The following is a 14,392-nucleotide window of genomic DNA, read 5'->3' as shown; positions in this document are numbered from 1 at the left end:
TAAATAGAAAGAGATATAAAGCAGTGCTTGTTTTCACAGCTTTTATTTGCACAGTTGTGGAATCAAAAGCATGCCTTTGACTACATGCCCCAGGGCAAACATGCAAAGACAACAGGAGGAGGAACAGCGTTACTGTTAAAATCAGAGCATGACAAGAGCTCTGGCTTTCGTAACAGCCGTGTACTGGTCTGTATTGATTCCAGTCAACCCAAGGTGAGTCAGCTCCAGCCTGAGTACTTTTTAATGTGAGCACGTGGGCAGCTACTTTAACCACTGTTTTTCCTCCTCCTTACAGGTTATTCATGGCTCGCGCCCCTGTTAGCGATTGCTGCAGTCTTATTTTATGTGTATTAGATATGCGAGATGATAATTTTTCAGCAGTAGGAGAAGCGCCCTAATACATCACCAGAGGGAGGGGACAGTCAGGCGAGAGATGGATCATGTTTGATCCCAGCAGCTGGGTAAATCTGTATGCACGGCATAACTTACTGCCACTGTGGACCGGAGTTTGTGGAGTACACTTAGCATTTCTCCTCCCTGTCTGCCTCTCCTATCACCCGTCTCCTCCCGCTCCCCTGGACATAATAGAGAGCTAGCCCAAAGCACCTGCTGCAAGAGCTCAGCTGTCTTACGACTCATCTAAGATACAACAAATCAAACCCAACACATCGCCACAGCTGACCACCCGGGGCTCACGGCACACGTATGCACAGCATGATGCTAGGAGTGTGCAGAGTGTGAGGGGCAAATTGCAGCTTTAATGATGAGTCACTGTATGTACACTCTACAGTACATGAGTCTCACAGCTAAAGTAATGCTGTTACCTCCTCAACTATAACTTATTTCCATGGTGTTATTTATAATTTCAGCTAGTTTTACATTTTACATATTTATGAATTGATTATGTTTCAAGGACAATTTACTACCTGGGCCCAAGTCCTCAGTTTAGGTTGATGGCATTTTTTTAGTAGAAAAAGCAAATGGCTTAAACATGTATTGAGCTGCGGTTTGGGGAAGGCCTCGAAGGGGACTGGCGGCAGTTCCCCATGTACTAATGAGAAGTAGGGATGACTATCTCACCGCTCACCAATGGGCTCTTATGGAGACGACTGTTGCCATCCTCGCCCCCTTTTAGGAACTAACTAAAAAAGTGAGCAGCTACGACGCACTAGCCTCTGATGTCATCCCAGCTGTGACTGTGCTAGTGAGACTTCTAAACAGAGAAACACACGAAGAAATTTAAAATTAAATTTTGTTTTTTATAATTATTTATTCCGTAATATGTTGCATACAACATGCTTTTCATTTTAAATAAATGTTCTTAATTCCAAACTACTCCCTTGTTTGTTTGTTTTTTGTTAAATTATAGGACTAAAGCTGTTACCTGCAAATTTAAATCATGTTTTTATTAAGTACTCGGTATCAGCGAGTACTGAAATGCAAGTACTCGTACTCGTTTCTAAAAAAGTGGTATCGGTGCATCCCTAATGAGAAGTGAATGAATTGATAAAGGGGAGGAAGGGTAGGGCCCAAAAACAAGAGCGAACAGCATATATAGATAAGAACCGGAAGGGGCGTGTTTGGAGGCGTGGCTCCTCAAATTCAGATAGATTCAGATCTCCAAAAAATGAAACATATGGTAACTTAGGAACCCAAACTCATGAATATATTAGACTACAATTGAAAACGAAGATAAAATGGACTTTCAGCAAACAGCAAATAAAGCAGCAACCTTCTGATCCTTAAAGAGCAGTGTTGGGAAGGTTACTTTTAAAATGTATTCCATTACAGAATACAGAATACATGCCCCAAAATGTATTCTGTAACGTATTCCATTACGTTACTCAATGAGAGTAACGTATTCTGAATACTTTGGATTACTTAATATATTATCATGCTGTTTACAACTACATGAATGTACTATTGCTGTGATTTATTACTGTTACTGAAGGTCCGCGACTCCGAACCGTAGTAAAGGGACCTCTGGCTAATACAGGCTCGTAGCCGAAAACTAGCTTTACTTTGTTGTCTGGGTCAACTTTGCCAGGGAGAGACAGAGAGAGGCGTTGAAAGGCTGCTCCAAAAGAACTTATTGTTTTTGGAGGAAAACACCAACACGGTGTACAGTCGAGTCTTAATAGCTTACTTACAGCTGGGCTCGTCAGGCACTCTTCTTGGCTGCAGTGATTATTATTATATTTACATGCTTCCAGCTCCCGTTTCTGCTGGATGACAGCTCCTACTTTTCCTTTTTCTCCCTCCTCGCTCACAGACACATAACGGGTATGGCAGTCCATTCTCCCTGCAGCACGGACTACACTGCCTATGATGCTACATTCTTTAGAGCTATACTTGTAGCATTCTGCCTATTAGCTTAGCACAACAACAACAACAGGCGCTCTCTCACCCAGGAAACACGCAGAGAGAGAGCGGCACCCTGTAACCATGGCTACCGTAACGCTGCCACCTGGAACAACAGAACGTAGCTGTCAAACAAAACCCAAACAGGCCTGACCCACGACAATATGAAACAGGGAAGTACCGCCATGTAATCCATTTATTTCAACAAAGTAACTGTATTCTAAATACCACCTTTTTAAACGGTAACTGTAACGGAATACAGTTACTCATATTTTGTATTTTAAATACGTAACGGCGGTACATGTATTCCGTTACTCCCCAACACTGTTAAAGAGCAAATGTATTTAAGAACTGAGTCCCCACTGAGTGACGCTGAAAGTGTCCAGGAAATAAAACTTTAAGACCTGCTAAAAAAAAAAAAAGTTTTGATGTCTATCGCTAAATTCTTTCTTCATGCCTTCATCACAACTCTATAGGAGAAGAGAAAAACAATAAGAAATTGTATTTTTTATATAACAACCATTTAAATTGAATTATGGCTTGAAATTACGCATGATTAAACTTAGTTCCACTAAGTTAATAGTGACACAGGCAATTATAGCAGCTAGTTTTCATTAAACGTATATTTAATATATTCTAAAAGTAATTTTCTCAACAAAAATATGTCTTGCTTTGTGGTGTAAGTTGCATTTAACAACTTACAATGTAAAGCGCTGATAAAGTCTTTTGTCAGACCTAAGGCTGGATATCAGAGAATAATCAGTTATTTTCCATTTTAAATTAATTCATTTAATTTGAGCATCGACTACAGAGTTTGGAGCTATTTTTATTTCTCCATCAATGACAAAAGAAAAAAAAAGAATTTTAAAAGTATCATATTTGTGCGAGACTGGAAAGTCAAATTAACTTATGTTGGAGCAGGGAAACAAATAAGAGCTGATCATAGTTTAATGGATTCAATTGAGCTTAATAATATTTTTGAAAAAATGACATCTTAACCCAAAGTAAATTTTTACTTCTACTTGAAAGTCACACTGGCACCCCTTCCACCTCCCGCCTGCGCCCGTGTGTGCACGAAGAGCAAAACGTTAAAGAAAGAGAAGGAGAGAAATTTTCAGAGGTTACTTTTGAGAAGCGGCAGAACTGAGAGCAAAGTGAAAGATGGGAAGAAATCAGAGGGGGATTACAGAGTGAAAAACACATTCGGTGAATAAACAGGATCAGAGTCGGCAGAGAACAGAGGAAATGTCTTGCTCTCTCTCTCTCTCGCTCAGTGCACGTCTCTCTTTCATTCTGTCTCGCTCTGAGTGAGGGTGTGCCTGAGTGTGCCGCTTGGGAAATGCAGCCTATATAGTGTATCAAAACTACATCAGAGAGATGTTGTGCCACACATGCAGATGGCAGGGAGGAGAGAGACGGAAGCAGAACTTCAGACACAGCGACACTCAGCAGTTTACAGTGTCGGCTGACTGACGGGTACAGTCGGCTGCTCTGAGAGCGTTTCTCACAGATGGAGGAAAAGGCTTGTTTGTGGTGGAAATCCAGATGTGAACGTGATGCAACGCGGGCTCCTTGTTGTTTACACATTATTAATTCAGCTAACTCATTTTCATATTGTCAGCTGGGCTGCTGTTGCGCAAAGTGCGCTTCACACAATCTGAAATACCAGCGGTGACACACTGCTGCTGGGTTTCGTGCCGTACACTCACCTTGAGTGGCAATGAAGTGGTTTGATCGCTGGTAGCCCTGTGGGACAGAGAGTGGAGATAAGAAAAAAAATGAAATCAGACAGAGGGTTAATAATTACAGGGATACATGATAACGTGAACTCTGGGACCAGCTCGGGCCTTGGTGGGACGTGGTCTGCTCCACCTTTGACTGAAGATCTTTCTGAGAACTAATCTGTATGTGTGTGTGTTTGACCAGCCAAAGATTCTTTGGACTGTTTTTGGGCCCTAGCTCTGGGTGAAGAATCTCACTTGAATTATAATGCAGGAAGAAATGGCATTAATTCAAGTTTCTCTCTGCCTGTCTCCGAGCCAGGTCATTCATTCCAGAGCAAGGGAGCTGTATTTCAAAGGCAGCCTAGTGTGTGCTGCTTTGCATGCAGCCTGGGCTGCTGATCAAAGGTAGATTGACAAGTGAGCGATCTTCAGCTCTGGGAGTAATTCTACCTGAGTGACACTGACTGATCTGGCTGTCTCCTTTCTGCTCTGCTTGGCATTAGTGCAGTTATGATACAGTGTGCACGGCCTGGAAGGCTATTAGTGGCGTTCTGGCCCTCCACCAGGCAAAGACCTGTGTGCTGAATGCAAAGTAGTCGAGCGTGATAGATCCCCAGAATTAAGATTAGTGCGCTCTCTCATGAATCACAGGTAAAGTGATTGCAGCCGCTGTATTCAGTAAACATTTGTAAAAAATACTGTACAGACACACACAGAGCGCAGTCCCTGTAGCCCCTCGAGCTCATATACATGTATGCACTACTGAGCAAGCAGGAACACAAATTACATTCCATAACTGTCATGCCGGAGAGCAATGCCGAGATGGATGGTCAACGCTACGAAAGACTGCAGCGAACCCATTCCCATGAGCCTCTGTTGCCGAGTTTCCCCTGAGCTGACCGGTTTCCTGTCTGTCACCTTGGCAACCACAGTTTCCAACAGCAGGCAAGCAGAAAAACACGAAGCGATGTGAATTCACAATGGATTGAAAAGGAAAAAGTAAAGACATGCAGACGTGGAACGCGTATCAATTCCATCACAATAAGACGAAAAAAAAAAAACGATTCTCAGTTTGTTTTGCTTTGACAAATTTGTCTCGTTCCAACTACAACCTGTGACAAGCAAAACCAGGCCTTCGTGAAATGAACTCATATTCATCGTGCATCTCAGAACTGCATATCAGAACCCCGTAGGAACTTTAATCATCCTCGCTGATAGCAGTCAAGGATGTCAGAGAGATTTTTGTGTCCTCCTCGTAAAACAGTGAGAATAAGCAATTCAGCCGAGAACCACGGCCTGCATTTGTAAAGCAGTTGCATGAGAAACAAAATAACTGCGGGTGTGAGCTACTTAAGCATAAAAAAAGGCTAAGTATATATTTTAGCAAATCTTACTCATATTATATTCAATACTTTGCTAATGTGTTTTAGATTCTAGGGGCCACAAATTAATCCTGTTTGAAAGAAAACCAGAAAGAAACATCCTGTGGAGTTCTTTGTGTAAATGGAGCAATTACAGTACGTCCCACTCAAAAGCTGCTACAAGATGTTTGCACCAAATCTTATTATTATCTTAAAAAAAGAAACAGCTCCTAATATGTACGCTCCCGTTAACATCATTTTCCTCATGCTGGTATTGGTAAATAGAAAGCCTTTCCTAGAAAATGTATTTCTTTTTACTCTGATCATGTAGGCAGCAGCAAAATACTCGAATCGCTTTGTTGGAAGTCATCTCCTACTGTTGCATGTGTGTCCTGCTCTCAGTAGCACTTCGAACAGCAAAACAGCATCTGCCCATCAATTCACGCAGAGCTTTCATACATGGTTGAAAATTTGGACAGAACTGCCCTTATTAACTGCAGACTATCATAACATTGATGATATATGACTGAATTTCGGGGTGAGGAGTCTAAAATTGGATCAAACTATAATGTTGTCCATCTGTTCTATCTGTCCTGACTCCACTGAAGTATCTTCTCCACTCCAATAAATTCTCTAAATAAATACTTTAAAAAGCAGTTCTCTGCTGCTTTCAGGTAACAACTGCCTGCAAAATGACATTCAGATAAGTTATCTGAATGTCATTTAGCGTTTTGATTTCTGAAGACGTTGTGCAGCTTCAGACACTTTTGTAGCTATACTTCAGGTATAGTTCAGGGAGTAAACTGTTTGCTTATTGCCATGAAATAGATTTGACATTTAGCTAATATGGATGATTTAAGATTACTTGACACAACACACACAACTGTCGAATAACATTTTCACATCTTTAATTACAATATTCATCTTTTTTCTTCTCCTGACACAAGCCGGTGTGTGATTAATTAACCCAAAGATGACCTGCCGTGATATGAAACAAGGTCGCAGCAGTCAGATATTGTAAATTAACAAAAGTCTGAGATTTTATATAGAAACGGGTCAGAGCCCAGAGCCAGACAGCCCGCGAGGCTGCCACAGCAGAGATGCATCAAGCTCAGGTGTTTATCAACATGTGCATATCTATGACAGGCAGTTAGAAAGCTTGTTATTTTGGTGTGCTTTCGTGGCTTACCACCAGGTTAGCTTTTAGTCAAACCAACGATGACATCTATTTTGTGAAGATAATTGGTTTTTTTTGTTTTCTAGTGTGATCTTGCACCTACTATCTTACTCTGAGATGCCTGATAAATATGGGCTCTCATACCACTGGAAAAACAGGGTTTTCTTTACTGTTCACTGTCACTGTATATATTTATAATGCCTCCTGTCATACTGTGTGTGTATAAACATGAGCTTTGACCTCGTCTTTTCTCCTCTGGAGTATCCTATCAACCATTTTATACAAAAAAACTCCAGGTGAGCATTTGACTATGGATGAGACTGCTAAGGTCAGTTTGGGAGAAAAAAGTTAAAACTCAGAGGAACAGTGAGGGCTAAAAGTGGAAAGGCTCAGCAGCTCAGAGAGGAAAAGCAAAGGAGGATCTGCCAGAAAAGAAGAAGAAAAGCCGTGGAGGGCTGGCAGGGAGAGCCAGAGGGGGTGGCATGAAAAGAAGATGGAAAGCAGAAGAGAAGCAAGATACTTACTTCCCTGTTTATCCGAATCTAAGAGATGCCAAAAGGTTGAAAACAAGGGAGGGTGGGGAACAGAGAGAGATATAGAAGGAAAGTAGGGGAGGAAATAAGAGCTAGTTAATGTGATTAAAGACCAGAAGAAAAAGGTTATGAAATGGTTAGAAAGCAGTTTGCACTGGAAACCTGTGGAGAGAATAATGTCCAGAAATCTTTCATTTCCATGTTTTTGCGATAAAGGCCAACTCTTGTTATATAGCAACCGCAGTCTTTTAGTCATTTGTCTTGCAGGAAGAGAATGAGAAGTTCAATCATACGTCTTTACTTGGATTGTTAAAAATGGGCAAAAAAGAGTGCAGCAGCAGGTCATCATCTGAGAGCAGTAAAAATCCAGCGTTATCCAAGCTCTTAATAACATCAATGACACTTTAATAAGTTCTGCAGAGAAGGAGGGAACATGGTGCCTTAGGAACTACAAAATGTTACTCAATACATGCTATGAATTGTTCATAAAACTGCAGTGAATTCAGAGATTCCATAGAAGTTATGTCCAGTCTGGATAAATTCTTATTTAAAATTTGTGTGAGAAAACAAATGAAGAGGGTGGAGTGGTATATATGCCATAACCACAGTTTTACCTTAAATTAATAAAATTGTGTTGACTTTTTGACAGTCTAACGTAACAAAGATACCAGTTTTTTTAGGCAGAAAATACAGTTTCTGTGTTAATTTTATGGTGAACTAAGCTGAGATCTGGGAACACAGAGACACTGCACAAAAAGTTTGAGCAACAAAACTAGTCTGAAAGTCACAGTTTATAATAAAACTAAGCATTTGGCCAAAATAATCTTTACAGGTTAAAAATATCATTTTGATTAAAGGGCTTGTGCATACTGGTGGATTAACCATTGCAGAAATATTAAATAATAGTAATTACCAATATTATTAATTGTGGGCAGCTGTTCCATAAACCGTACATTGGATGGTGGTTTCAATACATTTGCAAAACACTGCATGTACTGTGTTACTATTTGCAGCGTTATTGCAAATCGAGAAAGCCAAAAACTAAATTACATTCTAAATGATGCAGCTGAAAGTTGAATAAACTAAGCTGATGAAACCGGAATTGTTCTTTAATGGTGCTTTGAGTACCATGCAAAATAATCTTGGTCAGATTGCCTTCCCCAGGTGACGCACAATGACAAGCGAGACAATGATAAATATGTTATATTGAGCTTTTTGCTAAACCGGAATTTTATCTCGAGCTTTTTGATTGTTTGCTCAGTCATTCTCAAACTTCCATTTAATCGAAAGCAACCAACTGTAGCTGGCATCACTTCCCGAGTGCCTAACAAAATATCAAAGTCCCCTGAAATTTAATTGCATCTTTTGGAGTTACATCTGTCAGCCTAGATGGCAAAAACAAGATTCATCTAAAGATTTTACAAAATAATGTCACGTCTTGCTACCCCTGCAAAATGAAAGACATGCAAATGTGCACGTGAATGAGTGAGAAGACTACTAAACTTTTCAGTTTAACCTTTAAAAAAAGCAATGTTCCATTATTCCAGCCTTGGCCTCCTCCATGAATCATTTGGAATCATTTCACTGCAGTATTTTGAGCCAAGGGTCTTGGCATGACATGCAAGTGGTGCTGTAACCTGCACAGTAAATGGCACAAAGGTCCTTGGAGCACTCGTTCTAATGGAGGCATCATGGAGCACTAAAGGGGATGAAGTGGCCACACACAGTTCTACCCGATGGGACTCGCGTATGCTGAGTCAGGCGACCGCAACCACAAATCCGCCTCTTACGTTTTCTTTTGTTCACAAAACAATTGCTAAAACAAAGGGTGCGACAGAGCAATCAGCCTATTATACGGGCTCATATTAAACCTGAGATTAATACTTCAGCAGACTACATAAAGGGAAGACTGTGGAGAGCTTTTTCAGAGTCCCCTTGAAGTGACCCTTCTATTTATGAGTGAGCGGCAGAGCTCACAGCCTGACCTGCGCTGAAGGAAAAGTCCTTCAGACACTGTTGCTCCATCTAATGCAAAGCTGCAGAGATTGCATCTCAAGGGAGAGCAAACTGCTGCTGGGACTGGAGAGGCTCCCTGAGACACTCACTCGAGCTGAACTGTAGGTGAGATCACAATATCTGAAAGTATATGAAAGGATCAACTGAGTTATATTGGGTCCAATTTCAATGCTCAATATTGCCTTACAAAAGCACTTGGGCAAGGCCTGCTGCTCAGAGCTTATAGGCTCTTGCTGGAACTTTAGAGATATAGCGATAAAATCTCATTTCAAAGCCTACATGTACTAACACAGATAGATATTATGGTACGCTGTGGATGTAGTCATTAAATGATAGTTCGGATTTAGCTGACAGCATGGGGAGGTGACTGCTGGTCAAGCGCCAGGTTAACAAAAACAATAAAAGACAACTAATATGAGCTGTTAAGGCAGAGCTGTATGATCAGCAAGGCCAGAGATGTGGGAGTATACGGCGATGCAGAAGGAAAAATAAAAGTAAAGGTAACTTACGTCTATGTAGTTGGCATTGACATAATCGGAGCTGGGATCTGCAAGGAGGGAGTGGAGCTTGACTCGATGACGGTCATCTACAACGCATAAAACATCACTTATCAGTATGTAGAGGTATTTGCATCCAGTATATATATATATATATATATATAAGTATTTTAGTGTTTGATTATTATCTCAGTCTGTCCATTTCCAAAATACTGGAGTACGGATTCTCCACCTGAAGGAAGCGAGTGTGTTTATTGGTTCGTTTGACTGTTTGCATGTTTGCTAGCAGCCTAACATCCAGAGTTTTTGTCATTTCCAAAGTTTGTGTGATGGTAGAAACCAAATTCAAGTCAAAGGTCGAGATCACACCAAATGTGAAAATCAGTAAAAACTTTATATTACCCACATTTTTTTTATGGATCACCTTCAAACTTCACAGCAATATACCAGGCCTTGGGAGGCATGAGTCTGTAGGCTGGGTAAGCATTTGACCTTGACCTTCATTGTTAGCACTCAAGGTCAAAGCTGACCTTCAAAGAAATGTCAAGAAACTATATCCGGTAATATACCATATCAAAGGGCACGGAGAGAGCTGTAGAACAAACTTTTTTTCAGTATGATCCCCTGTGATGTCACAGTAACACCATAGCAAGCTGACGTCATCATGTTCTAAATTTGAGCATTCCTTGCTTGTTATTCATTGTACATTCATCCTTTTTGAGCAATGATTTATACAATTAATAAACTGTCAGGGTTCAGATTTACCTTTGCTGGGTCAAACAAGCCACTGGTGTTGGGTATCGGTTAGCTAATAATAAAGGTATTAATAACTTTATTTCTATAGCATTTTTAAAACACACAGTTACAGTCAAGCGAGCATATTCATACATCCAAACACATGGCCTAATTCATTCCTGCATACACACCTGTACACACATATTAGAAGAACAAAAGACCAACAAAGAGAAGCTATAAACTATAGATATAGGGCGTCAGCAGTCAACAGCCAACCGAGCCTGAGTCGAAGAGAAGCTGGAGAGGCCGCCTACAATTATAAGCTCTCAGTAGCTCTGCTATATATATACGCAGGACTCTGGCCATGTAGGGCACAGACAATTGGACAAATATTAAACAGTTAAAGATTAATAACTGATTCAACAACAACAGTGGTAATTACTGTTTTAGGACCGATTGATGATCAAATGCTCTGCATATATTTTTCTGGACTACTTTCCCATTCCCCATGATTACATTTGCATTGCCTGGTAATATATTTTGACTCATCTGCCATAGTGAGATAGAGATGCTGCTGCTGTGCTCACAGTGAGTCGCTGTGTACTCTTTCTTTCACAAGGAGGAATGAACAATATCCAGTATGCCTCCTTTACCTAAACTATTGGTTTAATAGAACTAAACTCTACCACTAAAGCAATGGTTTACCTGGATCAGGCGGATTCTGAAAACGATTGAAAAATAACAGAGAAGGATTAGGAGGAAAAGCAAAAGCAGTCGTGACTCCTGCAGATTGCAGTTTCCTCCATTAAGAAGCTTTATGAAAAGTAATTTCTGACACTTTTGTATAAGGGCTCTGAAAAATACAATAAGTAAGGCATTTAGTATTCCTCCTATAGAGGCAAACATTTCAAAAACATCATTAAACACACGGTTAAACAATCAATTTTAATTAATCATACCTTAACACACATATTTAACAAGAATCAACAGCCATTCCATTGGGAGTAAAAGCAATTACTGGGCACCTCTGACTCACAGGATACAGGCAGTGGCATTGTAAAATGGTGATTTACTTTACAGTGTGCATATAAAAAGAAATGGTAAGGTATGCTGTAACTTACAGTAAGGAAAAAAAGTGGAACACACCCAAGCCACGGCACAAACACAACTCAACACATGGCTCAGTACACAAATACTCACGGCTTAGCAAGCTATCGTGCCTCCCTTTGGTCTTGTCCTTCTTTTTTGTGACATCCCAGCCGTCGAAAAAACTCTGCAGATTAAAGAGAACCAAAAAGTTTTCAGAAACAGAAACAACAGGCAGGGGCGATGCGTCTTTTGGGCTTCTTGACACTCAGAATGGGAACAACTTTGCTAATGCACTCCAAAGTGTTACCCTAAGGTCGTCTTAGTAGCTTCAGTGTTATAGCATCTTGCCAAGTCATCAAGAGACATCTGCCACAACATAGCGGGGAGCGACTGAGGCTGAGAGACGACATGCAGACGGCGCTGAGAGATGGCTGTGGCCTTGGAAAGGAGAAGGTGGCCCTCTGCAGTCATTCTCATTCTGAACACAGTGTGGGACTCGCTGCTTGCAGAAGCGGTTGCTATATAATACCTCGGTGTTAAACTGCCAAACTTGTGACAGCTGTTTATGACACCCATCGACTAAATCTGTTGGTGCAGTGAGATGAGTCATTGAATCTGAATCAATACTATAAGCGAGCAAGATGAAAAAAATAAATAAATAAATAAAGCATGGGCCTGACATGAGTGGTGTCGTATTCTTTTGCATTTTAAAAACCAGCCTGATCTCTCTGCTGTATCGGTGGGCACATCCAGGCTCTCATACTGAGGCACGCTGTCGCTCGTCTACAGCAGACCAATCTGTCCCGGGCAACGGGTGTTGAATTGGTACCACCTGACATCCGAGGCGAGCAGGAGAAGAAAAGATAATCGGAGGATTATATATGTCACTGACATCAGCGCTGGTAATGCCTGGTTTAATCCTGCTTAACAAACCTGTATTTGTCCAAAACTCCTCATAGATTTTGGAAACAACATTCTCTTGACCTTTGTGGAGATTTATTCATTTCTGAAAGTATTTGTTTGGGACATTAAGGATTCTGGACTAAAGAAAAAAAAAGATAATGCTCGGAAATAATAGAAGTGTTAGAATGCCATTATATCAGTTTTCACTGACTCTGCCAGCGCAACAAGCGCACACGACTCTAATCTTCCATATAATTTTCAATAAAATATATATTTTGAAAAACTGCAAAAAGACATCAAAGGACAGAATTGGGATTAAACCTCCTGTTACCATCCCATAATCTCATGGCAGTGTATGGCAACTACGTGGGAAATGGAAGCCATTCTTCCTTGAAAGTAGTTGCCCCTGACTATATGAGTTCTGGAAATAAACTGAAAAATTCCTTCAAAATGGAAACATTTTGGGTTTCCACGTTAAAAACCAATAAACCTCCAACAGTGAAAGACGAGTGAGACATCCTGCTGCAGTATTTCTTTCATCTTCTGATTCTCATATGAGTTTACTTTATCTCCAGTAGTTTGAAATTCCTGTCAAAACTTTTGGCAACATTTAATGTACATTTATTTGGGTATATATGATGACAGGAAAGTGAAGGGAGAGATGGATGGATGACTTGATGTAAATGATGAACTCAAACCCAGGCCTCTGCAAACAGCCTTTAGCACGAGTGTACCATATGACACACAAGTACACAAGATTAATCCATACTTGTTGTTTAAGATTGAACAACTAAGCATGATTGTGTCATTTTAGATTAATCATAAATAGTTTTTAAATATTAGATGGGGGATAAAACAATGAACTGTCAAACAGAATTATTCCCACTGTATCTTTAGTTGGTTTTTTTTTAACTTATCTGTACAGGACACACACTCTTTGTTCCACCTATGGAGTTATTCTATTTATTTATTTACCTGTAATTCTGACACTTTGAATTTCCTTGAAATGGAACTACAGCCATGAAAGTTTTCACAGGACTTTCTACAGTCTAAACAACTAAGTTCACCCAAAGATGCAATAGCTTATAGTGGCACCTTTAGCAGCAGAACTTGAAGTAACTGTTTTTGTATGACTTTATCAGTCTCTCACATTGTGAGCAGAGGTCGCTGAGGTTTGCGGGCCTTCATTTAATATATATAGCTCTCTCAGGTTCACTAGTCTTCCAAGAGATAACAAAATGACACAACATCACTTTTAAGTAGCCATGTCCTGGTGAAGGGGCACAGGTTCTATCCTCTAGTGTATTCACTGACTCTTGCTCCAGATGTTGACTTTCACAACACATACTGTACCCCACCTACCCCAGGGCCTGACTCATTCATAACCCCCCCCCCCCACAATGCCTTGCAACATGTCTGATCAATGGCAGCAGCAGTGTGACCCTGTGGGAAATAAGGGTTATGAAGTCTGACAGCAGAGTGCAGGCTGATCCCCTTCATCTTGTTTATTTCTCCAGGCGATGAGGAGCCAGACTGAGGAGTGAAAAAGCAACCCATATATTGATTTTGGAGGAGGGGGGGATTTGTTGGCCCCTCAGGTGATAGCTTAATGAATTGAAAAAGTGCATCTGGCTTCCTGCAGCTGTAGGTGCAGAGAAAAAAAAAATTCCTATCACAACTGGATGATGTTGAGAATTTTATATTATATTAACCAGAACTCTGAGTGGTGTAACTTTGGAAATAGTAATTAGTGCTCTTATAAGAAGAATGTTTAGTATATATGCATTAACTCTGTAATGCAAATGAAGTCAAAAACATATGTTACTGCTCATGCTCATGAATATTCAAGACCCCATTTAAAATGCTTCAAAACAGACAGCACTGGTCTGGAATATTATACAGATGGGTCTGTACACTGTGTAACATATCGGGAATTTTGACGTGATGCTATCTGACAAATGATTCACTTATTTTTCTCAGCTACAAAGAAATAAAT

The 14,392-nt window shown here is 40.4% G+C and overlaps 1 protein-coding gene across 6 annotated transcripts in view; it reads right to left on the bottom strand.

Moving 5' to 3' along the window:
* LOC102794632 (receptor-type tyrosine-protein phosphatase U-like) overlaps positions 1-14,392 on the bottom strand; it is a 257,206-nt gene that overhangs the window by 30,848 nt on the left and 211,966 nt on the right. For 3 of the 6 annotated variants that reach the window (XM_087835513.1, XM_087835514.1, XM_087835517.1), the window contains 4 exons: positions 11,605-11,677; positions 9,682-9,758; positions 7,148-7,165; positions 4,071-4,107 (listed from right to left, as the gene is read on the bottom strand). In XM_087835513.1, the coding sequence (XP_087691639.1) occupies positions 4,071-4,107; positions 7,148-7,165; positions 9,682-9,758; positions 11,605-11,677 (205 nt within the window). The remainder of the gene's footprint in view (positions 1-4,070; positions 4,108-7,147; positions 7,166-9,681; positions 9,759-11,604; positions 11,678-14,392) is intronic. The other 3 variants (XM_087835515.1, XM_087835516.1, XM_087835518.1) reach the window with 1 other exon arrangement.

Source organism: Neolamprologus brichardi, chromosome 22, assembly GCF_056152115.1.
Source record: "Neolamprologus brichardi isolate AB-2024 chromosome 22, ASM5615211v1, whole genome shotgun sequence".
Taxonomy (NCBI): Eukaryota; Metazoa; Chordata; class Actinopteri; order Cichliformes; family Cichlidae; genus Neolamprologus; species Neolamprologus brichardi.
The sequence above is the reverse complement of the archived record's forward strand: the minus strand, read 5'-3'. Positions and strand labels throughout refer to the sequence as shown.